The 25,108-nt window shown below is 42.8% G+C and overlaps 4 protein-coding genes across 4 annotated transcripts; 1 reads left to right on the forward strand and 3 right to left on the reverse strand.

The window, feature by feature from the left end:
- On the forward strand, positions 3,536 to 4,733 carry LOC8058917 (steroid 5-alpha-reductase DET2). The gene has a single exon (XM_002456600.2). It carries the CDS (start codon positions 3,645 to 3,647, stop codon positions 4,437 to 4,439), a length of 795 nt encoding a protein of 264 aa, XP_002456645.2. The 5' UTR covers positions 3,536 to 3,644; the 3' UTR covers positions 4,440 to 4,733.
- On the reverse strand, positions 8,173 to 14,185 carry LOC8060105 (alpha-glucan phosphorylase, H isozyme). The gene is made up of 15 exons (XM_002458728.2): positions 13,844 to 14,185; positions 13,541 to 13,720; positions 12,725 to 12,901; positions 12,557 to 12,642; positions 11,882 to 12,071; positions 11,592 to 11,684; positions 11,057 to 11,241; positions 10,820 to 10,937; positions 10,609 to 10,740; positions 10,132 to 10,350; positions 9,854 to 10,057; positions 9,554 to 9,712; positions 9,119 to 9,382; positions 8,830 to 9,020; positions 8,173 to 8,585 (listed from the first exon to the last, which is right to left on the reverse strand). Exons 1-15 carry the CDS (start codon positions 14,033 to 14,035, stop codon positions 8,459 to 8,461), a joined length of 2,517 nt encoding a protein of 838 aa, XP_002458773.1. The 5' UTR covers positions 14,036 to 14,185; the 3' UTR covers positions 8,173 to 8,458.
- On the reverse strand, positions 17,551 to 21,047 carry LOC8058918 (calmodulin-binding receptor-like cytoplasmic kinase 2). The gene is made up of 6 exons (XM_021457265.1): positions 20,439 to 21,047; positions 19,560 to 19,792; positions 19,284 to 19,449; positions 18,775 to 18,864; positions 18,173 to 18,477; positions 17,551 to 18,081 (listed from the first exon to the last, which is right to left on the reverse strand). Exons 1-6 carry the CDS (start codon positions 20,710 to 20,712, stop codon positions 17,773 to 17,775), a joined length of 1,377 nt encoding a protein of 458 aa, XP_021312940.1. The 5' UTR covers positions 20,713 to 21,047; the 3' UTR covers positions 17,551 to 17,772.
- LOC8058919 (probable anion transporter 3, chloroplastic) lies at positions 21,568 to 25,021 on the reverse strand. Its single transcript, XM_002458730.2, has 8 exons — positions 24,512 to 25,021; positions 23,830 to 24,056; positions 23,350 to 23,713; positions 23,206 to 23,250; positions 22,973 to 23,119; positions 22,557 to 22,694; positions 22,445 to 22,478; positions 21,568 to 22,354 (listed from the first exon to the last, which is right to left on the reverse strand). The coding sequence occupies exons 1-8, from the start codon at positions 24,923 to 24,925 to the stop codon at positions 22,170 to 22,172; spliced, it is 1,554 nt and encodes a 517-aa protein (XP_002458775.1). The 5' UTR covers positions 24,926 to 25,021; the 3' UTR covers positions 21,568 to 22,169.

The following is a 25,108-nucleotide window of genomic DNA, read 5'->3' on the forward strand; positions in this document are numbered from 1 at the left end:
GCAGCGAGTGCCTCGCGAAACGTCGTCCTGGCTGTGGGCGGTGAGGGTCTCGCACGCCGCCGTCGTCGTTGTTGTGGCCGTGGCCGCGCGCCGCCGTCATGGCCATGGCCGCGAGTGCCCCGAGCTCGTGCCACAGCTGCAGGAGCAAGGATGGCACGGCGGGGAGGGCGTCTGGGAGCGCGGCGTCGGCGGTGCTGCGACGGAGGAGAGGAGGTAGGAGGAGGTGACCGGAGGTGAGATGAGCGCGCCTCTGAGCTCCAACGAGCCGCTCATGCGCTCACGCAAGCTGAGCCCCCAGAAAACGGACTTTTTGAGCGTATCTGTAGAGCCATGAAAGAGAAGACAATTTGCACCACGTCAGCCTGGCTCGCTGGTGGGCCCTAGCTCGCAAACATGCGACTTGCATGCGGAGGGCGCAGCCACCCTCCTCAGCCCTATGTACCTACGAAACTGCGGCCCATACCAACTACCCACCAATCATCGGCGGGTCGTAGATGGAGCGAAGTAATATGGGGTTACCGTGGTCGAGCTAGGGCGTGCGGCGGTATGAACCGCAATCGCAAAGCGAAGGCGTGGATCGAGTAGAATTGACGTGTGTGCGGGTAGAGGAGTGGGGTCTATCACCCGTGCTCGTAGCCAAGTGAGACCGCAGGAGCTGTAGACAAAGTGAGGACCGGCTAAGGCCTTGTTTAGTTCTAAAATTCTCTGATATATCGAATCTTACGGCAAAAAGATAAAACATTAAATATAGATAAAAATATAAACTAATTATATAGTTTATCTTAAATCGTGAGATGAATATTTTGAACTTAGTTAGCCCATAATTGGACAATATTTACCAAATAAAAACGAAAGTACTATAGTTCCTAAAACCAAAATTTTTGGGAACTCAAGAAGGCCTAAAGCAAAACGAGATAACGCACGAGGTGTGCTTGGTAGAGTCTTCCATCAGAGTGTTAAGAATAGAGATAAAAAAAAAGTGACACGATGAAGCCACTTTTGTACAGTTTTGCCAAACTTAAGAGCATGTGAAGAGTCTTTGCAAATCTCATTTTCTAAATCATCATTTAGAAAACTATTTTTATAAAAATTATTTTCTATATTTTTCACTCTCCAATAGTTTTTCTATCTCTCGTGCCACTCTAGAGAGTCATTCTAATCTTTTATTTTTAGCTAGCGATAAATTTAGAATAAAAGATTGCTATATTTATATAACCATTTAGAGAAATTGTTGAAAAATAACTTTTCACTAAAACCTCTATCCTAGAATTTAGGAAGGATTAGAGAGTCTCTTGGAATTGCTCCAAGATATTCCGGGCGTTCCACTGTGAACGGAGGATAATTAATAAAGCAAGCTATGGCGTTCCTATTTTCTTAAAAATATTTCAATTTTTTTATATTTACATAGGAAATAATTCTATAAAATAGATCACAATCATTTCGTATGACCGTTTAGCTGGTAAAATAAAACTTAATTATAAAATATTTTTAAAAAGAATCATTTGAATAAAAAACAAAATTTATGGGTGAAAAAACATTATAAATCCAATTCATTTTAACTTGCTGCACAATTGCTAATGCACAGAAGAGGAAAGAAATGAATACTCCTTGCTCCCGAAGAGCATCACCAGTAGTTTACCAAATCCACTTGCTATTTGAACTCAAAAAAAAAATCCACTTAACTATTTTTTTAGCAAAACTAAAAAAACCATCCATTCAACAGTTTAGCAAATGACTTGCTAAAATTTGACAACTTATCATTTCCACCTCCATCCGTGCATATATGCGCGTTGGCCTCAACTTGCCATCTGGTTTGCCATCTCACAAAAGCTAGGCCAGCAAGCACAACTGCGCAAGTGGCGTGTCCGTACAACTTTACCCATGCATGTATGATCTCGCAGTACATATATTATCTCAAATGACAAACTGTTGAAATATAATTTTTTTTACTTAGGCCCTGTTTAGTTTTCCATCAAAATTTTTTTATCCATCCCATCGAATCTTTGGACACATGTATGGAATATTAAATGTACATAAAAAAAACTAATTACACAGTTTGGTTGAAAATCGCGAGACGAATCTTTTAAGCCTAGTTACTCCATGATTAGTCTTAAGTGCTACAGTAACTCATATGTGCTAATGATAGATTAATTATGCTTAATAGATTTGTCTTGCAGTTTCCTGACGAGCTATGTAATTTATTTTTTTATTAGTTTCTAAAAACCCCTCTCGACATCCTTTCGACACATCCGATGTGACACTTAAAAAATTTTCATCTCCAATCTAAACAAGGCTTTATCATATATTTTAACCACTTATCAAATCATAAGATTCGTCGAATAATGACATACTGTTGGGGCTTACCATCCAAACGCACGTAGTACGGCATGCCTGCGCCACGCGCCCAGGCTCCCCTGCGGTCCTGCCAGGCGCAGGTGGCCAGCCGGCCATTCCTGCAACTGCAAGCCACAACTCGCACAGAGCGTGCTGCCTCTTGCGGCGCTGCCATGCCCTGCGAGCTGCTCGACCGATGCCGTCGCGGTCCCTAACTCCCGATTCGTGTCGTGACTACGGACAAATGGACATGAACCGCATCAGGCCTTCTTTAGTTCATGCAAAAACTAAATTTTTTTTTTAAGATTTCTTATCACATTAAATCTTGCGGCACATATATTGTGCATAAAATATTAAATATATATGAAAATAAAAACTAATTGCATCTGTAAATTGCAAAATAAATCTTTTAAACCTAGTACTTCATGATCAGACAATATTTATCAAATAAAAATAAAGATGCTACAATTCAAAAAAAGCAAAAAAAAATCGAAACTAAACAATGCCTCAGTTAACAATCAGCAGAAGCTCTGTGTATCCCAAGATCCATCAGGCTCCAGTTGGTGTCTGGATCAGAGCCCATGTGCAATCTCAGAATCTTAGGCCTTGTTTACTTCTTTCTAAAAAACTAAAAAATTTTCAAAATTCTGCATCATATCGAATATTTAGACACATGAAACATTAAATAAAAATAAAAATAAAAACTAATTGCACAGTTTGCTTATAATTTACAATATAAATATTTTGAACCTATTTAATCTATGATTGGACAATATTTGTAAAACACAAACGAAGTATTGCAGTGTCTCAAATTTTTTTCACACAATTTAGATTCAAATTTTTCTTGGATTTTGACACTGTAATACTTTCGTTTCTATTTGACAAACATTGTCCAATTATGAAGTAACTAGGCTTAAATGATTTGTCTCACGATTTATAAGCAAACTGTGCAATTAGTTTTTATTTTTATTTATATTTAATGTTTTATGCATATGTCACAAGATTCGATGTGACGAAAAATCTTAAAAAAATTTTGGTTTTTGGATGAACTAAACAAGGCCTTAGCCGCTTACAATCCTCCTTTTGTACGGACCAATAATTCCCCGTCATTCTCTGAGGCCGGATTTCGTGCAAGACGTCGTGGTCCAACACCCGAACACGAGCGAGATCGCTATCCGTGGCCGCCGTCCTCGCCCCCATCGCACTCTCCGGTCGTCCCTCGTCAAGTACTCAGCAGTCAGCACCCAGTACAGTGGCCAGTACTCATCCCCACCCCAAACCGAGAAAACCTCCTTGGAACCAAGCAGGAGATGTCCGACCCGACGGCGGCCGCGGCCGCGGCCGCGGGTGACGCGGTGTTCGAGCGGTGCCTGCTGGCGCTGTACCTCATCAGCCCGCTCACTGTGCTGGCGCTCCGCTTCATCTCCGCGCCGTACGGCAAGCTCTCCCGCCCGGGCTGGGGCCCCGTTCTCCCGGCCCCGCTCGCGTGGTTCCTCATGGAGAGCCCCACCCTCTGGCTCCCGCCGCTCGTCCTCCTCCGCTCGCCGCCGCCGCGGCTCTCCGGCCCGCTCGCCGCCCTCCCCGCCGCGCTCTACGCGTTCCACTACGTCCACCGCACGCTGGTCCACCCGCTCCGCCTCGCCTGCCTGCGCCGCGCCACGGCCCCCGTCCCGCTCCTCATCGCCGCCTGCGCCTTCGGATTCAGTCTCCTCAACGCCTACGTGCAGGCCCGCTCCTTCGCGCTCCACGCCGGCCGCCCGGCGTCCCCCGCCCGCTGCCTCGCCGGGCTGGCCCTCTTCGCATGGGGGATGCGGACCAACATCGCGGCGGACAAGGAGCTGCTGCGGCTCAAGGAGGCCGGAGGCGGGTACAAGATCCCGAGGGGCGGGTGGTTCGACCTGGTCACCAGTCCCAATTACTTCGGCGAGACGGTGGAGTGGCTGGGCTTCGCCGTGGTGGCGTGGACGCCCGCGGCGTGGGCGTTCTTCCTCTACACCTGCGCCAATCTCGGGCCGAGGGCCAGGGACCATCGCCGCTGGTACGTGCAGAAGTTCGGCGGCGAGTACCCGGCGTCGCGCAAGGCGTTCATCCCCTACATCTACTAGGTGATGTATGTACCCTAATTAAAAAAAAATCAAATTCTGGGCATTGGAAATATGTTTAACCAAATATTTTCGGCCGCTACAAAAATTTCTAACGGAGATGACAATGTTTCGAAAATTTTGGCCAATGTCTTGGCATATTGAGATGTATTTGCCTCTCTGCTGTGGGAGAATGTAGCGTGTGCAATGACAGCACGAGCGTGCGAATCATCGGAAGTCAGGAATGTGCCTACTTATCGTTCCCATTTCACATGCTGGCGTTTTGTTTTATTTGAAACCTAATTATTAGTAGATTTTCAGCTTTGTCTCGAATTTTGCTTGTAAAGTTAGGAGAGCATCTCCAAGAGTTTCCTAAATTCCACTTGCCAAATTTTCTATTTTAGCAACTTGATAAAATATTTGCCAAGTCAAAATTTGTTGTTTCTCCAAGAGTTTGCCATTTGGACTTGCTAAACTAAAAAATGAGGCCCACAAACAGGCTTTTGGACCAACGGAAATAACAGGCAGGGCTCTCGACCGATTGTTTTCTGCACCGCCGGTGCACCCGCGACTGTAGTCCTTGCCACCGCCGCAGAAGTATGTCCGATAGGAAATCATCTCCTCCCTGATCCATCGCAATGAGTCTGAAAAAGAACGATCAATCAGAATCCATACGAATTGATCTTACAAGAGTCTACTCAAGAGTCTACAATAGAATAACATGAAATTTTAAACCCCACTGGACCGGCAGAAAACAGTCTACAATAGAATAACATGAAATTTTAAACCCCACTGGAGTACCCCACATGAAATTTTAAATCACCTCAACATCAAAACGACATTCGACAGAGATGGGAACCAAATTGGGCGCCTCCCCGCGGAGTACTACACTGAAACAAACCTCTCCGACCTGCAACTACAACGTGCAGAGAGGCAGAGCAGCCCGGGCACCCCACCGCCTGGCGGAGGCTCTGGCGGAGCTGGAGCGGGCGCGGGCGCGCGCCGCCGAGCTGCAGCGGCACCTCGAGCAGACCTACGGCAAACGAGCGAGAGGACAGAGGAGGCGAGATCGGCTTCCAGGAACGCGCGAAGGAAACAGACTCCACCGCGCGTGAGGTATGGCGACGGAATCCGCCGCGCGGATAACTGCACGCGCGGAACAAAGTTTTAGCAAGTTAAGGATTTTGGCAAGTGTAAATAGCAAATTGTTGGAGAACGTTTTTTGCAACTTTTGCCAAATTTTGTAGTATACCAAATAGAATAGCAAACTCTTGGAGATGCTCTAGTTGCTCAATTACTAGTATCAGCTTTTCTCGAATTTTGCTTGTAAAGAGTTTTTTTTATCGGGTAACACATCCTGAATTAGACTTTAGTCTTTGGCAAATAGCCAGATACAAGGTTCATTATATACAAAGGCACGTGCCTCATTAACACATTTGAATCAGACTCCAACACATAAGCTCCATGGACAGCTAAAGCATCTGCCACCTTATTACATGATCTATTACAGAAATAGACATCACAAAAAGAAAACTCTGTTTGTATAATGTCTCGTATCTGGATTACCAGAGCACCAATAATGCTTCAATCTAAATTCGTCGATTGTGAGCATTAGCAAGCACTATGAAATCTGTCTCTAAGATAATTCTTGACATTCCTAATCGAGTTGCATGGAGGACACTCTTGTAGGCCGCAATTGTTTCAGTATGCAAAGTTGAAGAAGCATAAAAAATGTTCCCAGCCCAGCCACAAGCACCTCTCCATTTGCCTGTAATTTACGAGACAAATCTTTTAAGTCTAGTTAGTCCACGATTGGATAAAATTTGTCGAATACAAACGAAAATGCTACGGTAGCTAAAACCAAAAGTTTTCGTGAACCGAACAAGGCCTTCAATTTGGAGTTTTTCTATATTTGTTTTGACTCTTATTTCTTTGAAGAAATTGACTCCATTGAGCAACTTTTTTAATTAAATCTCCAAAAATATTGTCATACATTATTCTTAGTTCTCGCTGGACAGATATAGACAACGAGATTAACTTCCTAAAATAATCACAAGATATAAAAAATGTTGGAATATGAAAAAAATAGAAATCCTTTTTCTCATCTCCAATAGTTCCCAAAAAATAATAGATAAATTAATGAATTCTATAAGTGGCTGAAAAAAATGTGGAGCATATTTGTTGGGTTTCTCTAGGTGGCCGTTTGGATCGTCTCATTTTAGTCTTTTCCAATATCTTGAGGAGAGATGATACTAAAATTTAGGCTATATCTCTCTTGATACTTAAAATGGGTGTCAGATGCTCTTTGTTGGAGATTATAGGTATTATGTTGGAGATCTATTTTGGTTTTGGTTGCCAATGTGAAGGAGACGATGCTGAGCCGGTCGCTGGGGCCAAAGTGGTCGATGACGAAGTCCATCAGTCCATGGCCTGCTTCAGGAGGACCAGTTTGTGGCCAGACATGCTTCCGCTGACGTCGAGTACCGTGACGAGATCAAGTGGTGCGCGCTCCGACGCCTCGGCGGGCCCAACCCAACGGGGGCCCTGGCGTGCACCAGGACCGCGAAGTTGTCCTGCGCGCGTCTCTCGCGATGGCCGGGTGGCTCGCAGTGCGTCCTGACTCCTGAGCACGAGTACTCCGTCCTGGACTACTTCCCAGTTCCCAGCCGTCGAGAGGCGACGGCTCGTCATTGAATTTGAAAGCGCTGGGTAAGGATGAAAACGGTACGGATATTTTCCGACCGTATTTGAGACCGAATTCGTTTAGAGGGGTTCAGATCTGTCCGTATCCGAGTCCGAATATTCAACATACCGTATCCGAATACTTAAATCGTATATTTATGATGTCGACATCAAATCATATCTTATCCGATATGGTTGACATTATCCGTATTCGAATCCGAATCCGACTAGAAATATAAAAACAAATATTATATCAATGATATCCGTTCGTATACGATCCGTTTTCATCCCTAGCTCTGGGTGACTGGCCAATGTCGCCACGGCATAAACCGTACTTTTTCTGAGCGAACAGTATTTTTCAGACTTAATTGTTTCTGGTTCCAATCTGAAGATGCGACCCCCTCTTGGCTTATTAGGCCAGTTCGCAAAAATTTTCAAAATTCCTCGTCACATCGAATCTTTGGTCGCATGCATGAAGCATTTCTCGAAGACGAAAATAAAAACTAATTGCACAGTTTACCTGTAATTTGTGAGATGAATCTTTTGAGCCTAGTTACTCCGTGATTGAACAATGTTTGTCAAATAAAAACGAAATACTACAGTACCCGAAAGCGAAAAATTTTACGAACTAAACAAGGCCTTAATGTGCGGGCTTGCGGGGAGCCGGCGACTTGAGATCGCGTAAAACTGCGCTGATTGCGAGTTTGCAACCGCCTCTGGGTTTCTTATTCAGGTCAAATTGGAGCCGGGCGCGACTTGCTTCCATATATATCTGTTAAATTTTCGTCTGCGCGTCAGATATTCACCGACTTCTGCAAACAAAATAATTTAAGGAGGCTTCCTTCCATATTTGTCAATTTTCTGTCAGTGAGTCAGACATCCAGATTTAAGACCTTCCTGCAAACAAAACAATTTAAGGAAACGAACAAGGTATTCCCATGGAAACAGCTGGGCAAGAATGTGAGATGTTGGCACACCGGCCAACAGTTCAAAACACCAGCACTCATGAATAAATAAATAAAATAATTATGTGGACACACGAACATCCATTTTTCAAGCACATTATGGCGACAAATATCATAATTGAATTATTTTATTGCAGGATAAATAATCCAACACAGATCAAAAGGATCTTGTTTCATACAAGGAAAAAAAGAACCAAAAAAAAAAAACAGTTGCATATAGCATGCACTTCAAAATAGACCGCGAGGAAGAACAAGCTTCGTGCCCCGTTCCATGCCTACATCGGAAGTGGGCGTCAAGCACCAGAAGTGGGCGTCAAGCACCGTGGGTCATTATTCATCCTTATTATTGTAGCATCCGAAGAAACTATGCTTGATGTTGAATCACGTCCCCCTCGTTCACGCAACAGGGCTAGCCTTGATGTCCCATATCTCCTTGGCATACTGGGCGATGGTGCGATCGCTGCTGAATTTGCCACTCCCAGCCGTGTTCAAGATGGACATCTTGATCCATTTCTTCTTATCCCTGTCATGTAACCAAGCATCCAGTTTTTGATATTAAACTATCAAAGGCAGAGGGAAAGGAGAATATCTCGCATGTGTTGGTGATATGATCACTATGTGTGGAAAAAAAGAAACAGAAACAGTAACAATGCTGCATCTAATGGTGGCTAACATGAATATAACACAGTAACTAATATGAAGGCACAAGTAATGGTCATGAGCTTGCAGGTGAGCTTAATGAGAAAGTATATTGTTAGTGTTCTTACTTGTAGGCTGCGTCCACCCGGTCCTGTGCATCAATGTAGCTTGGGAAGTCATAGCCAACAAGGAAATAATCACCACGCCCAAATCCAGAATTCCCTTCAAGGGAATCCAAGAGAGGTTCATAGTCATAGCTGCCAAAAGCGCCACTCCTTATAACCTGCTTGGCTTCTTCAAAACGTGGGTCTGGTTTGAACTGTCACATTGTAAGAAATATAAGTCAATAATAGCCCATCTACTTAATATGACTTGAATAAAAAGTTTAACAGTGAAGTTTAATTGCAGCTATCTTACCAGGCCATTTTCTCTGTCCTTCCTCAGCCCAGCAATCTGATCAGCTTTGGCACCGAAAAGGAAGAAATTATCTTCTCCTACCTCCTCCCTTATTTCAACATTAGCTCCATCAAGGGTGCCAATGATAACGCAACCATTCAGAGAGAATTTCATGTTGCTTGTTCCACTTGCTTCCATACCAGCAGTACTAATATGCTGTGACAATTCGCTACCAGGAATAAGCACTTCAGCCACTGATACATTGTAATTCGGGATAAAGACAACCTGGCAGGAAAAGGAGAAGAGAAATTTAAATAGATGATATGGACCATCATGTATGTAGTAGTATAGAAAAGGGTTACTCTTTTTGATGGATCACATACAAATTAATGTTTCTGAAGGGTTCTAAGAACAATCTGCCATAAAATATCTGATAATACACTGAAAAGCTGATACCTTCAGATATTTGTTGACTTCAGGATCATTGTTCACAACAGCACCAACATCATTGACCAATTTCACTATTCTTTTGGCATTAGTGTATGTTGCAAATGCTTTCCCTCCTATCATGACAGTGCGTGGTGTAACCTTCTGCTTCTCTTCTGCACTCATTTCCTACAAGATTCATAGGCCTATTCAAGACTAGAACAGGGTATATAAAAAAAATCTGCATCTAAAGAATTTAGCTCAATATGGTAAAACCAAAAAGGGTACAAGCACCACTGCAAGAAAGGATGCAGGCAGCTCGAAACCTACCTTTAATTTTTTGTATCTGTAAACAGCTCCCAATATGTTTAGGAGTTGTCTCTTGTACTCATGTATACGCTTAATCTGTATATCGAAAAGGCTAGTTGGATCAATCGTAACACCTGTCACATCCAACACATGTTTGGCTAGGCGCTTCTTGCAAGACAACTTGGCTGCTGCCCACTCAGCATGAAGCTTTTCATCATCTGCAAACTGTTGAAGGTTTTCAGTTATACTGTTATAGAGTAATGACAAGCAGATGCAAGGTTAGAAGCATTCACACATACTTTGCGAAGTCCAGTAAGCAGATCAAGATTACTAGTCCACTGATCTGACTTTAGCCATTTTGTGACTATTTCACTCAACTCAGGGTTACAAAACCGGAGCCATCTTCGAGGCGTGATTCCATTAGTTTTGTTTTGGAATTTGGTAGGCCATATAGAGACATAATCTGCAAATAGTTCTTGCTTCAAAATGTTGCTATGCAACTCAGCCACTCCATTCACCTGCCATAAAAAATTGAATACGCTTCATGACATTAAATATAGCAGTAGAAAATGGAGAATCTGGAACTACTTGGAGCACATTGAGGTTCTGCCAACAATTTATGAATTTTCACATCTTAAATGAATTATAAGTTTTTAACATGAAGAGGAGGGCAGCAAATCCAATATAATAGACAGCTGATTTTAGTACTTCATATTGCTCATAGTGACATAAACAGCTATAAAACATGATCATGGAATCAAAATGGCTGTATTTACCGTATGAGAAGACACCACACACAAATTTGCCATGCGCACTACTGGCTTCTGGGGATTCGAGCTATCTAAAACTTTCATTGAATCGATCTTTCCCTCCATTTCCTTATGTTTGGAGATTACCAATTCTCTGAACTGCAAACCAGTGGCAAAACTTGTGAGCTTGTGCAATGACTGCAGTGCATAGAAAAAGAAAATGTGGCATAAAAATTACCCGCTTGTCAATTTCCTCAATAATTTCCATGTGTCGTGGAAGTAATTTCCTCATCACAATTTGTGACCATTTTTCAAGAGCTTCAGGAAGAACTGTATGATTGGTGTAGGAAATTGTCCTAGACCACAGAAGATAATTTTGTAATTAGTTCAAGTAAGAACATCTCTAGAAGTTTGATGGAGCTTAAAATATTGGTCGAAAAATATTTATAGATCACTTATATAAATTGAACCTCACCTATATGTGATGTCCCAAGCTTCATCCCAACCAAGTCCCTCCTCATCCATAAGTAACCTCATTAGCTCAGGGATGGCAAGAGTAGGGTGGGTGTCATTCAGTTGAACAGCAACTTTAGTAGGGAACTCACTCCACTTCCCTGAAACTCTGTCAGATTTCCTTTCTTTAAACCTGGCAATCATATCCTGGAAATAACCCATTTTCAGTTATTCTCATCAATAATCGTCACAGAGATATTTTTTAACACATTGGTAAACCTTTAACAGACTAGAACCATAAAAGGCACACTGCAACTAAAAGAAAACAGGATAAATGATCTAAATATATTAATCCCAGTACAATTTGGAAACAGTTCAGGAGGTAACATGATTGATCCTGATATATTGATGGTTCAAACAATACAAGAAAATTACAACATTGTGTTTGCAATTATCTCATAGATCATTGCCAAACATATAGAAAAGCACAAGGTGGGCATACATGCCTGGTTCCTTTTATTGGAACCTTGTTCAAGTGAAATGAATTGCTTAACTACCTGAAGTGATGCACTGCAAAGGAAAAACTGCTGCTTCAGCCTCAGAAGCTTTCCTTCTTCTGTAGCATCACCGGGATAAAGAACAGCACATATCTGCAATGTGATACTCAAAGACATAAGTCTCTTTTCTAGATAGAACTAATACCATGAAGGAATAAGTTACAGGTTTCAGCATGCAATATCATCAGTCAATAAAAATATTCCAGCAATTAAAGGCATCGCTCTTTATTTAGTCTTTGGAAATGAATCTTATGAATAGATGATAGTTTCACTTTAGAATGAAATATCACCTGTTGGGCCTTAGCATGAAGTTGGGCAGCTGACTCATATTGACCATCATTGAATTGAAATAAGTTGAAATCTTCAGCAGTAGCTTTTGCTTCCCAAAGACGAAGGCTGATTGCATTTTTTGTCTTGTATCCAGGGATTGGACAATCATATGCTAAAGCCTTCAGGACTTCTCCTCCGACCCATTTCCGACTATCACACAATAAAGAAAGCAGTCATATGACGAGTTACATCAAGGCCCTCAAATAACCACCCATAACATGAAATAAATAACAAAAAAAAAGGTCAGGGAGAATGATCTAAGAAGATTTAGGTAAGTTAAATTATGGATTTATCATTGAAGTACAAGCAAATCTGCTAAGCCATACTTAGTTTGTGGTTCAGACATTTAAAATTCATATTAGTGAAGCTTTTGGATTACACAAAAAAATAAGGCATCCACATTACACCTACTTGCAGTTTTTTTAGTTCTGGATGCTGGAGGGTAAAAAAAAAGATAAATGAACATTTCTTAGAACTAGGAGTTTAGAATGGTCAAACCAAGTTAACAAAGGAATGTGGTTCTCTTTTTTATCTAGACTAGAAAGTATGAGAAGCCTTAAAAACTTCAAAGTTAACTAAATGCAGCAAAAATAAATTTCGTCAAACAGAAAATATGGTGCTCGTATTATACTCACGAGCCGTCAGGCAAAATCTCAACATGGCCGAAAAATCTGACAGGGAACACCACATCATGCCTGGGAATCTCCCAGGGGCTGAATTTCTGAAGGAAAAAAAAGGAGTATTGGTTACAGAGGTCTAGAAAAAAATATCAACAGAATCATATGTGCATTTGTGGTTCATACATCAAGCCAATCTTCCGCAAATTCTTCCTGGCCCTCCTTGGCAATGTGTTGTTTGAACAATCCATAACGATAACGCAGGCCATAGCCCCAAGCAGGCAAATTCAATGTTGCCATTGAATCCAAAAAGCAAGATGCAAGCCTACCCAAGCCACCATTTCCTAGAGCTGCATCTTTTTCCTGAGAAAAATCAGTTAAATATTAATTTGCATCATAGGAAATTTATAAAATTCCAATTAGAGAGTAAAAACTCAGATGCCATGAATCCGCACTTAAGTTCCTTAGCAACATTTAGGTTCATATATAAGTCAATTCTGCCAATCAAGCAGATAAAGAGAAAGCACGTCCTGTCTTGTTGATCCGGAAGCTTTTCAGTTTCAGATAAACAATTCATTCAGCTTAAAACTCATTTTCAGGTTTTCTTCACTTACAGTATGGGTATCACATTTCTGAAGGACTATTGGAAAGCTACAGAACAGATATTCCGTAGTAATAAATAGGTAAAGTTGGCAAATAAGTTAAGTTTTTGCAGACAGAGTTTAGATCTGGAATGTGCAAAAGCTCTTCTCGGATCCATGCGAACTTATTCCCTTTTCCTGATTCAGTAAACTACGGAATCAAATATAAGCTACCCAGAGTCCAGACATCTCGGATGTTTCTTAAACAAGTGAGATAAAAGACTTTAACGCCATTAGACAACGTCGCAGTCAAACAAAGCGCCATCTCATTTAAATAATCAGTGGCAAGTACTACTATAAGACAGCCTTAACAAATCATATACTCCAATTTGTGGGTGGAGGCACTCTTAAGCGAGCTCACCTGTCCCGCGAGGGCCTCGAGCTCGTAGCCGAACTTCTTCACGGCCTCCGCATAGGCCCCGGTGATGCCGAGGTTGCCGACGGCGTTGGTGAGCGCGCGGCCCTGCAGGTACTCCATGGACAGGTAGTACGTCTGCTTCGGATCCGTCTTGTGGAAATGCAAGTACGTCTCGTTCCATCTCTGTACACACGCGCGCGCGCGCAGGAAAGAAAAAAAAAAGCACACGGATCACACCTCCGCCTCAGTGCGGTGCTGACAGAAGCGAGGAAGGCTAAGGATCAGCTTTTGCGCGCGCGCTCTCACCTGGATGAGGTGGTCGCGGACGCTCTCGGCGGTGGCGTAGAAGGCCTGCTCCGGCCCGAACGCGAGCGGCGAGAAGTGGGGGTTGTACTGCGCGTGGTAGGAGATATTGCCGGCGATTTCCGAGGGCTTCTCCGCCGACGGACTCGCCGCCGGCTTCACCTTCTCGGCCGCGCCGCACTTGACCTCCGGCATGGCGGGCACCGGGCAGGCGAGCGGTGGGGAATTGCGACGATCAGCTGGCGTGCGAGGAGGAGGCGATAAGGCTTCTCCCGGGCTCGGGCAAAGCACCGAGTGGTATGGAGGGGTGGATGGAATGGGAGCGAGAGGGCGAGGAGCTCTGGAAGCCCGGGGAGCCCTTTTTCTAGGTGACGGGAGGGGCCTCACGTGAGGAGGGCGATGGATCCGACAAATTGGGCGAGACCATGAATATTTTTGGGAAAATGCAGAAGCGGAGATATTTTAGTTCGTGGATGGAGGAAAGGGACAAAGGCAGGAGAAGATGAAGGAGCGCCGCCGATTGTTTTGTGGCTCCCCTCTTGATCGTTTTTCTCTTGCTCTTTTGTTTGACAAGTGTATTTTTGGAGGCAACTGCTTCATGTATATTCTTATAATCAAATATATTGATGTGCATGCGATAGAATTTTGGTTCCTGGTTTTGTTTACAAATATGTGACGCCAGCTTGGATTTTTTCATTGCAGAAGTTTCTTTTGACAAGAGATTGCAGAAGCTGAACGAAATTGTGGCATGGTTCTTCTCCTTTTATTCTTCTACTTTAAATTTAAAAAACATCAAAACTTCAAAAGAATGTCATCGACTCATCGTCCAAGGCTCCAAGTGCAACAATGTGCGTGAATTGGATTGATGACGGCCTATATTTTTTTTAAAAAAAAACTGAAATAAATTTGCTGCAGCCTATGGCAAGCCTGCAGCGACAGAGGAGCACACGTGGGGGACGAGCCCGCAAGGCGTGAGAGCAAGTATTATAGTGGGCTGTAAGTTAGCTAAATGCTGATGTGGAGGAGAGAAGGGAGGAGAGAGAGGAGAAGCAGGCTGTAAGCTTACAGCCAGCTTAGACAAGAAACTTTGTGAGAGAGATAAGTGGGCCATGTATTAATAGTGAATAGCTAACTATTATATGGGTGGACTACAAAAAAGCTGTAAAGAACCTTACCGTCAGCAAGTGGACTGTATTATTAAACTTTGCTTGAGCGATGCGGGTGAATCGGGTCTGCACTCTGATGCCGTGATGCGTGGTTCCGGCAAGGCAATTTTTTCCAGATCGGGCAGACGCGGCGCTTTGGCCCTGTCCATCGGCTTTCCTATTTGAGAATGATATCCTCTGCCCTTGGGCACCGTGCACGCCCAGATGATTGTCCCCGGTTTTATCACCATACCTGGTGGGTGGCATGTTGCGAGATCTGAAATTCCTGAAATCCCATGCTGGAAATTGGTTCCGTTGATTCTCATCACTCCGCAACAGTAGTCACCCCCTGCTGCGCGATTTGTACCAATGCATCGTCCACCTCGTGCCAATCTACAACACCACACTGCTGGTCTCCAAACCAAATTGCTCTCAGGTGATGTGATTGATCCCGTCGCAATTAAATTTGCGGCCAAGATCGCGGATGCGCTAAAATTTTGAGAGATCTGGAGGGATCGAGACCCCTACAGCAAATTTATTGAAAGCAAAAGAAGTTTAAGTACAGAGAGAGTAAAGGAAAGATATGAAAAACTCAGGGAACAGAGAAAGAAACGAAAAAAAGTAAACTGAAACAAGCTATGTTAAAATTTGAATCCATGCTTGGAAGTTTCGGTGAAGCCTGTCCTTTACTCTGTGCAGAGCATTTCTTTTTGAAAACTGAGTTTGACTGCAGGTATAGAAGGTTGAACTCCTTCAAAAATCATTTTGTTTCTTGCAGTCCATATTGACCAACACATCAAGATTGTTGTGGCCATGAAGAATTGTGACTGCATCTGATCCTTGATCTGAGTAGATGCTTTAGGAAACATTGTGCTTATTGGAGCCTCAATCTGAATGATCTGCCAACATTGGCTTGCAAAGGGGCATTGGAGGAAAAGATGCTGACAGTTTCCTCCACACTATTGACACAAAACACACAGTCAAAGGAATCCAGCTCCATTCTTTTCCTTCTTAGTATGTTTCTAGTGCTTAGCCTGTCACTGCATAGTAGCCAAAAAATACCTTGTGCTTAGGTTGACATTGTGACTTCCACAACCATTTGTTTCCTGGATGCGCTAAAATTGTTCATGCGGCGTTGCTAGATCCGATCGAAGGTCCCTTAAAATATCCTAGGCACTTTTTTTTTTTATTTCTGAAGGTGATGCCGATGCGTCTGCAAGACGGCGACCCCTTTGCTTTGCGGTCCAGTCCATGAGGCCACTCGTGTCGTATTCCGTCCCCGATCCTGAATCGAGCCAGGGAACTGGGGACTTGCGATGCGGGCATCATGCATGGTGTCACGTCAAGTTTCGGCGCGCAGGGTCCTTTGCTGGTCGTTCACGGAGCTCTCACACAGATGGTGATGTATGGCACGACAAAGTGCCTTGATCCTTCGTGGCGCTCTAGAGTAATGTTTTTGTGACATCGTGTTTTACCATTCATTTTATTCAAAAATTTACTATAAATTATAAAATAAATAAACAAATATTAAAGTATATTAATGATAGAATAAGTCACAAAAAATGATATTTAAACAAATAGATGATATTTAAACAAAAATTTTAAATAAAATAGATAATCAAACAAGATGTATAAAAATCAAAAATAATATTTTTTTGGGACGGAGGAAGTAGCTAACTAGCTCCTTCGTCTAGGGCCTCCCAAACAGTCCTACTTAGATCGGTCACCCATTCACTCATCGCAAGAGTTAGAATCCTCAGATACAAACGGATTAGAGGCAAGTAAAAAAAATCAGCTAAGTCAACTTCTAAATCGGCGTCATCTAGAAGAGCGTTCGCACATCACTGTATGTCTCCCGTCTAAATGCAATATGCAAGACATGTTCACAGAGAAGATACGCTGGATTATATCTGGATGTACCAGCCTTAGGCTGCTCTAGTCGGCCTTGCTGCTCTAGAGCTTCATCATTATTGAACTAATAGCCATAAGTAGTAACAAAGAACGAGAACCAATAACATATTAGAAGAGAGTGTAAAGTGAGGTAGATTGGTTTTTTCTTTGATTGTGTGTTAGACACCTCAACTAGACGTGATCCTCTAATGATTTTATACTAGTATAAACATATTTCACATGTAGTTTTACAAGTTTATTACGAGATCGGATGAGTTTCTGTAAAGATTGACTTAAAACTCTCTCAAGAAACGACCTTTGCCACTGAACACACAAGCCTCTAGGAAAAATTGGCCTAGACTAGTGTCGAAGTTTTATAGCAGGAGTACCCTCAAATCGAAAAATTGGCCTAGACTAGTGTCCAAGTTTTATAGCAGAAGTATCCTCAAATCGACTAATAAATTTAGTGTTGCGCATAAGCTTTGCTCTAACTAACACTAGGCTCAAAGATTCGTCTCGCAAATTACAAGTAAATTATACAATAGTTATGTTTTATCTATATTTAATGCTCTGTGCATATGCGTAAGATTCGATGTGATATAGAATCTTGAAAAGTTTTTAAATTTTAGGTGCAACTAAACAAGGCCTAAAAAGGTAAAATGTCTCTTAAAGAGAAGAGAAATAGATGTATTATGAAAAGAGAAATGTGTATTGAAAAAATATACATTAAAATATGAGAGGATCAAATAACTTAGAATAAAATTTAAATACTATAAGATCATAAACGAAGAAGATATTTTCTTTTTACGGAGGGAGCGGAGCACTCCACATCCACAGCTGCACTAATTTCAAATCCACGTCGTGTTCCCCCTCAGGTCCTCAACGTCGTGCAGCAGATCATCTCAAGTTCTCGAACCTTTCCTGCCTCAGACTCGTAACCGACGGCGGTGCGTACGTCGAGCCATCGTGCCGCCTCGCTCCTGCGCTCGCGGCCGCCGCGCGCTGCTGCTCCTGCTGCAGGTCGCGTCTCACAGACCAGAGCAATTCGGCGCAGCGCCGCATTGCTGGCCGCGCGGCGCGATCCGGAGCCGTGCACTCGGCGGCCAGCGTCATCGCCTTCTCCACCGCCGACACGACAGCGCTGGTCCGCCGCATCCGGGGGTCCATCACCACCACTGCGAAGCCCTCTCTGCACTTGCGCAGCGCCTGCACCAGCACGGTAATTTCGTCAAACACCTCACGTGCGGCACATTTCAGTATCAGAAGCGCTTTCTTTGTTTGTGTGTGCTTGCTTTACCCATTCCGTGGTGAGGCGTTGGTGGCGCCCGCGTCCGCGGCCACGCTCGATAGGGCGTCGGCCGGTGATGAGCTCGACGAGGAGGACGCCGAAGGAGTAGACGTCGCTGCGGTCGGTGAGCTGGCTTGTGCGCAGGTACTCAGGGTCAACGTATCCGGCCGTCCCCTTTACTATCGTTGACACGTGGGTCGCTTCAGGGTTCTCAGGGGCTAGGCGTGCGAAGCCAAAATCGGCAACCTTTGCTCGCAGTTGCTCTGTTAGGAGAATGTTGGACGACTTGATGTCACGGTGGATGATTGGATGATCTGCCTCCCATTGTAGGAAAATATTTGTCAGACATAAGGATGCTGAAGGTTTGGTATCCACAGTAGATGTCAATACATAGATGTGTTGGGTGGCTGTCAAACAAAATTCTGATCATGGCCGTTCTGAGATGGTGATTTTCATGCTGATTGTATCATCTAGGGAACTGATGTGTGTTGTATTAACATTCAGGACCATGATCAAATATGCACTTGTGGGGTTATGCCAAATATGAATATCATATGCATCTATGTTTGGGGGCTGACTCAAATTTTCATATAGAAATGGAGTGTGGGTACCTGTATAACCATGTAAGTAGGCAATGGCATGAACTATGTCAATAGCGATGTTGAGACGCTGTGCAAATTCTAATGGTTCCCCTTTTGACCCTGCATAGTGGAAAAGTGTGTTGTTAAGTTCCCTTTAATCCAATGGAAAATAAAGATTTATAGCATTACATTCTACAACATAATTTGATTCCAAAAATCAAGATGATTCTAACTGGTAACATAAATGAAATATGGTTCAAACATGCAAAAAAAAGAAAACCATAGGCTTAAGCTGAATAGCATGCACATGTTTTTACATCTCTTTCAGTAGATTAACATTTACGATATCAGAGGTGACTTGTAATATTTATAGACAATACTTCAATGTATTTAACTTCATCCAGTTCTACTATCTTGGTGAGTGGTGACTTACAAAATTTGTGGATTCTATAACTTTTACCATCTTGACAATCGCTACACTACCACAAAAAATAAAGTAGTATGCGTTTAAGCTTGTCCATTGTACATGTTTGACGTACCATCCAAGTGTTGACGGAGTGTTCCATTACTGACGTACTCAACCAGAATTAGGCGTTCATCCTCGTATTCCACGTACCCAAGAAACTTTACCAAGTTCAAATGCTCGACCTTTGACAGCATCTGGATCTCACTTGTAAACTCTGCAGATAGATGCCCACCATGCATCTGCAAAATCCAGATGTTGCATGGAATTTTTTTCTTGCTTTGATTGCTGCAACTCGGTGTAGTAAATATGTACAAAATTTCTTCTGTTGAAAGAATATTCACCTACAAACCTTAGTAGCCCTCTTTACAGCTATGATGGATCCATCCCTGAGCTTCGCCTTATACACAGTGCCAAAATTACCTAACCCAATTTTGTTTTGTTCACTAAAGTTTGAAGTAGCCTGGCAAATTTCCTGAAACGAGAACTGCTCTTGCCAGGACTTTGTTTGGCTGCTATCACCTCTCTGCCTGGATATATTGTGTATATTATTGCTTGTGCTACTTGTAGATGAAATTCTGGAGACTGCAGGAAACAATTTGAAACCATCTTAATTGGACTCAACTTTGATGTAACCGTTGAGCAGTTTGATTAAGAACACATCCTCCCAAAGTATATTCATCATTGAGCAGCTATGTATGTCTTGTTTTGGACCACATATATGGGTACTGTTGAGTTTTGTAACTTGAACGTAAAACTTCATGATTTATCACAAGCATGTCAATAGAAATGTCAGTTGAAGATCAATGCTAACTTGAACGAGTTTGAATTCTGATTAGCTTATTAGGTGAAAACTGGAAACAGGAAGAAAACTCGGATTGTAGATCAGGAGTCTGAGTAAGCTCAAATTTACTGGTAGGTTGACTAAAAGATCTGGCTGTATCATGATATTTGTAACCATAAGTTGAAGGTCGATTAGGATGGACTCCTTATCGATTATTGCTGATTTATGCCACAACTTTGCATTACCATGATTATAATTGTTTCCTCTATACTTCTATAGAATCTTAAAAGACCTGATGTGCCTAATTTGACGAGGTAAATATTCGCGTCTCCTTTCTAATGCAAAAGTCGTTTCAGGACTAGCTAGTAAGTAGTAACTAAGATAGTTACACAGACAGCATCTCAGCTTCTACATGACAGATGAATGAATAAAGGAAGGTGAACTTACTGGGACTAGCATACACATCCTGGGGCTCAATTGGAGGATTCTCATGGGCTTCCTTGATTTCAGATCGAGGAGTGAAGCAGTTTGCCCATGACCCTAAAATTTCAGTAACTCTTTCCCGGAATGATACTGAGCTCCTGGCCTTCCTGTTGACCATATGGGAACGAGGTGTATAGGTAGAAGTCCAAGAGAACCCAGGATCTGTCTGAAACTCACTGTTGAAGCCAGAGAAACCTCCATGGCCGGTTGGGGATTTCCGGTTGCGAGCTGCCTGCATGGCTGATGGGATTCGAAGATGGGACGAACAGCTGCTCGCGCATAATCAGGTACCATGTTCTTCTGATTCTTAGCTTTTGTAGACTCGGAGGCGATGGACTGATTCAAATTTGACTGGGTGCATACATCTTTATTATCATAAAAAAGTGGTTGAAATGGGTTTTCATGTCAAGCCAGTGGGGTTAGGAGTATGATTTGGGAGTAAATGTATGTGTGACAACTACTGTTTACAATAATTTAATTGGTGGAGGATGTCACAAGCCTTGTTTAGTTCCGAAAAGTGAAAAGTTTTCGGTACTGTAGCACTTTCGTTTGTTTATGACAAATATTATCTAATTATGGACTAACTACGATCAAAAGATTCGTCTCGTAATTTACAGCCAAACTATGTAATTAGTTTTTGTTTTCGTCTATATTTAATGTTTCATACATGTGACACAAAATTCGATATGACAGGAAATCTTGAAAACTTTTTGGTTTTCAGAGGCCACAGTAGGTATGTTTACAATTCCACTGCCAGAGAGGAAATGGACCATGGCATCGTCCTTTGGCCTGTCCTCTGAAGCGTTCTCTTCTTTATCGTATGTCTCCAAAGAGACGCGTTCTCTTCTTTATGTCAGACTGTTGAGTCTTGAGGTCAATGGATAGGGATGCAAGTCTCTCGGGTTATTGGTCCTTCCGGAACTTGATAAAATGAATTAGAATGGTTCCGGAACTTGATAAAATAAACTAGTGGCATGCCACCTAATTATTTTAGCATTTAGGTGGAGAAAAGAACTAAGTTAGCTGATCCATAAAGCACCATTGGATGTCCACTTACATCTTCATTAGTATTGCATCTCTACAGACATCGATGTATGGTATGCTGACATTCTCAATACTGAATAGTATTGCATCTGAAGTTTACAATTTTTTTCATCAATGTAAAGACCCTTCTATGCTCCCCATCAAGGATTTTCCTGTTTTGCTGCATTCATTATATATACTTAAAAGAAGGGAAATTGACAGTAATAAAAAAGTCACAAGTCATAACAATTTTAAAAAGGCCACAACTTTCCGTAGCATTTACACCCAAATTCCCCATGTTTTCCAAACCCATGCTCCCTTAATGGTTGGGATTCCCATTTTCTATCTAGCCTTCGAATCAGTTTCAGTCTTCAGTTCTCAGTTTTCTACTACTTTCAGCGCCATTACTGGGTGGCATCCTGCCCTGTTATTTATTCTATGTTACATCATCAGGGTTATCCCTCCAAGAAAAGACGGTTCCATGTGTCTATCCATCTCTGATATTCTACTTCCAGGATAAACTCACTGCGTGCTTTAAAAGGTTGAAACCCAATACTGTACAGTTCTTCATCTTCAGGTGCAAATAACTTTCTGATGGTTGGCAGTAAAACACTGTCCTGAATCAGCATTCTGTGTTTTAAGGATAGAAAACCGCAGAGTTCCTCTGAGTTACTAGCCAGTGCCATCAAAATCAACACGCTCTCCAGTAGCAAAGATATCCCAGAAAATAGCACTGCTGAAGTATAAAACCGACGTCAATATCAAAAATCCACGGAAAGAACCCATCTGATCAACAAAAAATCCTGCTCCAATAGTTCCTAGAATGGCAGCAAATGTCCCAGCTGTATTTGACATTCCTGTCACAGCACAATTGTAGATTAAAGTTAGTTAATGCAACAAAATGAAAATCTATAGTTAACATAAGGAACATATTTACTATTTAGTACCGTGTAGGACTCCAGCATATTGTGGGGCAATCTCCTGATATGTTTTAAAAATGACATATATCAGATGGGGAAAAGAAGATCCAAATTGAGAAGAATGAGTGTCCGTTAGTACCTGTAGATTTACTAAGAAACCTGAGTGGCCGAAGGATTTCAAACCAACAGCAATTGTAAGCCAGGCTGAAGCAATGATTGGACTCTTTGCTGCATTCAGACAGAGCAAAGCAATACCTGGCCCCAGAAAGCCAATTGACTGCAGAATAGTCAGGAAGAAAAGTTAATGCAGTAGGAAGTGTACATTTGAAATGACAAAACCATAAAGAAACCAATATTGATGAAAATAAACTGCCAATGTTCATTTAAGACTTAGCATGTTTAGTTTTTGTATCTTATGATTAATAGATATAGCATATCAGGAAGCATGCCACTTTTTCGTTAAGAGTGTGGAAAGGTGCACAAGATAGTATGAATAAAACAAATGAATGAAAACTTTCCTGACAGTTATGCTACTATTTTGTTGAAGCAGCATACCTGCATTATCTTCCGTGTTAAAGTAATGTTTGTACCATTTCTAATAAGCATGTCCGATACAACACCAGCCACATAGCCTAAAACTGCCATCATCACCCAAGGGAGTGCACTGAACCAAGCAGCTTCTCTCAGATTGACATGATATATCTGATCACCACAAAAGCAATATAAGTTGAATACTGAGAAAAGTAATTTATATATTCAAAGAGCATTGAAGCAGAGTGAAGGCTTACTGTTTTAAAATAGACTGGCATCCATGAAAGAATAACAAAATAACCCTGAAAAAGATCATGAGACAAAAAATATTATTCCCTAAAATGTGTCTTTCTGTGGCACAATCTTACAAAGAATTGATGAAAACTTAGATGTTAAGTTACCCAGCTATGCATGGCGTTTGCACAAATCAAAGCCCATGTTGGCCATTTGGAAAGCAGTTTACTCAAAGGGGGAACCTTTTTCGTTTTTTCACTTCCAATTTGAGGTTTCACCAATTTCTGACCTTTGGTTATATATTCCAGTTCATATGCTGATATCTGTGCATGTTCACTTGGTGTGCCAGATATAGCTGGTATCCACACCAACACCCACAGAAATCCAAATAATCCAAATATCGCAAAAGGTCCAAAGATTCCAGTTCGTGACATGATAATTGGGGAAAGAAGTAACCCAATGGCATTGCCAAGCTGAAAGCCAGCCATTGCAATACCCACAGCACTAGATCTCTCTGTACGAGGAAACCACCTGTAATAAAAGGGCCAATACAAACACTTACATAACAGCCAAACAGCAATATGTTTTTGTGGGGAAAAAGTTTGAGATGAAGTAATCCAAAGGGATAATGTTACAAAGGTAGATACCTCAACACCATGTTGTTCATGCTTGGGAGTGCCACTCCTTCTGCAATACCCAGCAGGACTCTGGTAAAGAGAAACAACCAGATAGATCGACCAGCTGCCCAGGGAGACAGGAATGTAGCCAAGGACCATAAGGCTACACCGTAAGCCATGACTCGTTTTCCACCATAGTAGTCAACAAGCGCTCCACCAATTATCGGCGACATCAGATATCCCCAAAGAAAGGATGACTGTTTGCAGAGCCAACAACACAATGGCATCAGGATATTCATCAAACAAGATGGGCAAACTCATGCCCTTACTTTCTTATGTGTAATTTTTCGTAATTTACTTCACTACAGCAGCCTGAGTGAGAAATAAGCAGGAAATATGAGTGCTACACAGCTTTCTAGTGAAAATTCAAACCTTATTATAAACTATATTTAGTATTATTTTTCTATGTTTGTAGAGCAAATGAACTAATATGACATTTGCAGACATGTCATCTCGAGACTCGAGCCATGTAAGAACGCTTTCACTCAAAATTAATCATTTCAATCAATTATCCTACCACCACATCATTAAAACGGTGATTACTGCAATCGAGCACTCTGAAAACCAGACACGTCAATGAGAATGGCTAGTCAGTAGCCACTAGCGCAGACGAAGCAAACAAAATTGCACAGAATAAGAGAAAACTGGGAACCTGCACGACGCCGGCGAATGACGGGGTCCACCCGTACGCCTGCGAGAGAGGGACGATGGCGACGGACATGACGACGCGGTCGGCGTTGCAGAGCGCGAGGGCTAGCCCCAGCATCGCCGCCACCTTCACCCTCTCCGACGTCACGAACTCCGCCACCGCAGCCGCCTGAGCCTCGCCACCTGCGGCGGCCGAAACCCCTGGAGATGTCGGGGCACGAGGGGGCCAGGCTGGAGCCCGGAACAGCTGGGGAGAAGGCATGAAGCGGCCATGGAGGCGGTGGGCCCGCCATGGAGGCAGAGGCGAGTCTCCGGCGTGCGCGTGGGCGGGAGGCGGGCACCGGCTGCGGCGGCTGGATAGGACGGGAGGCGGCGGAGGCGGCCGGGCCAAGGGGAGCAGTTGGCCGGGAGGCGTCATGGTTTCTCTTCTCCGTCGCGGAGTCACGGGGCAAGGGGGAGCCGCGGAGTGGAACTGATCCTGGCATCCTGCTGAAGTGGGTTGGTGGGAGTGACGTGTCTGGTGCGCGGCCCTTGGTGACTTCTATACCCCGGCTGAAACAAAGGCCTCTAGGGACTAGGATTACTGGATCAGGGCCCATGA

Source organism: Sorghum bicolor, chromosome 3, assembly GCF_000003195.3.
Source record: "Sorghum bicolor cultivar BTx623 chromosome 3, Sorghum_bicolor_NCBIv3, whole genome shotgun sequence".
NCBI lineage: Eukaryota > Viridiplantae > Streptophyta > Magnoliopsida > Poales > Poaceae > Sorghum > Sorghum bicolor.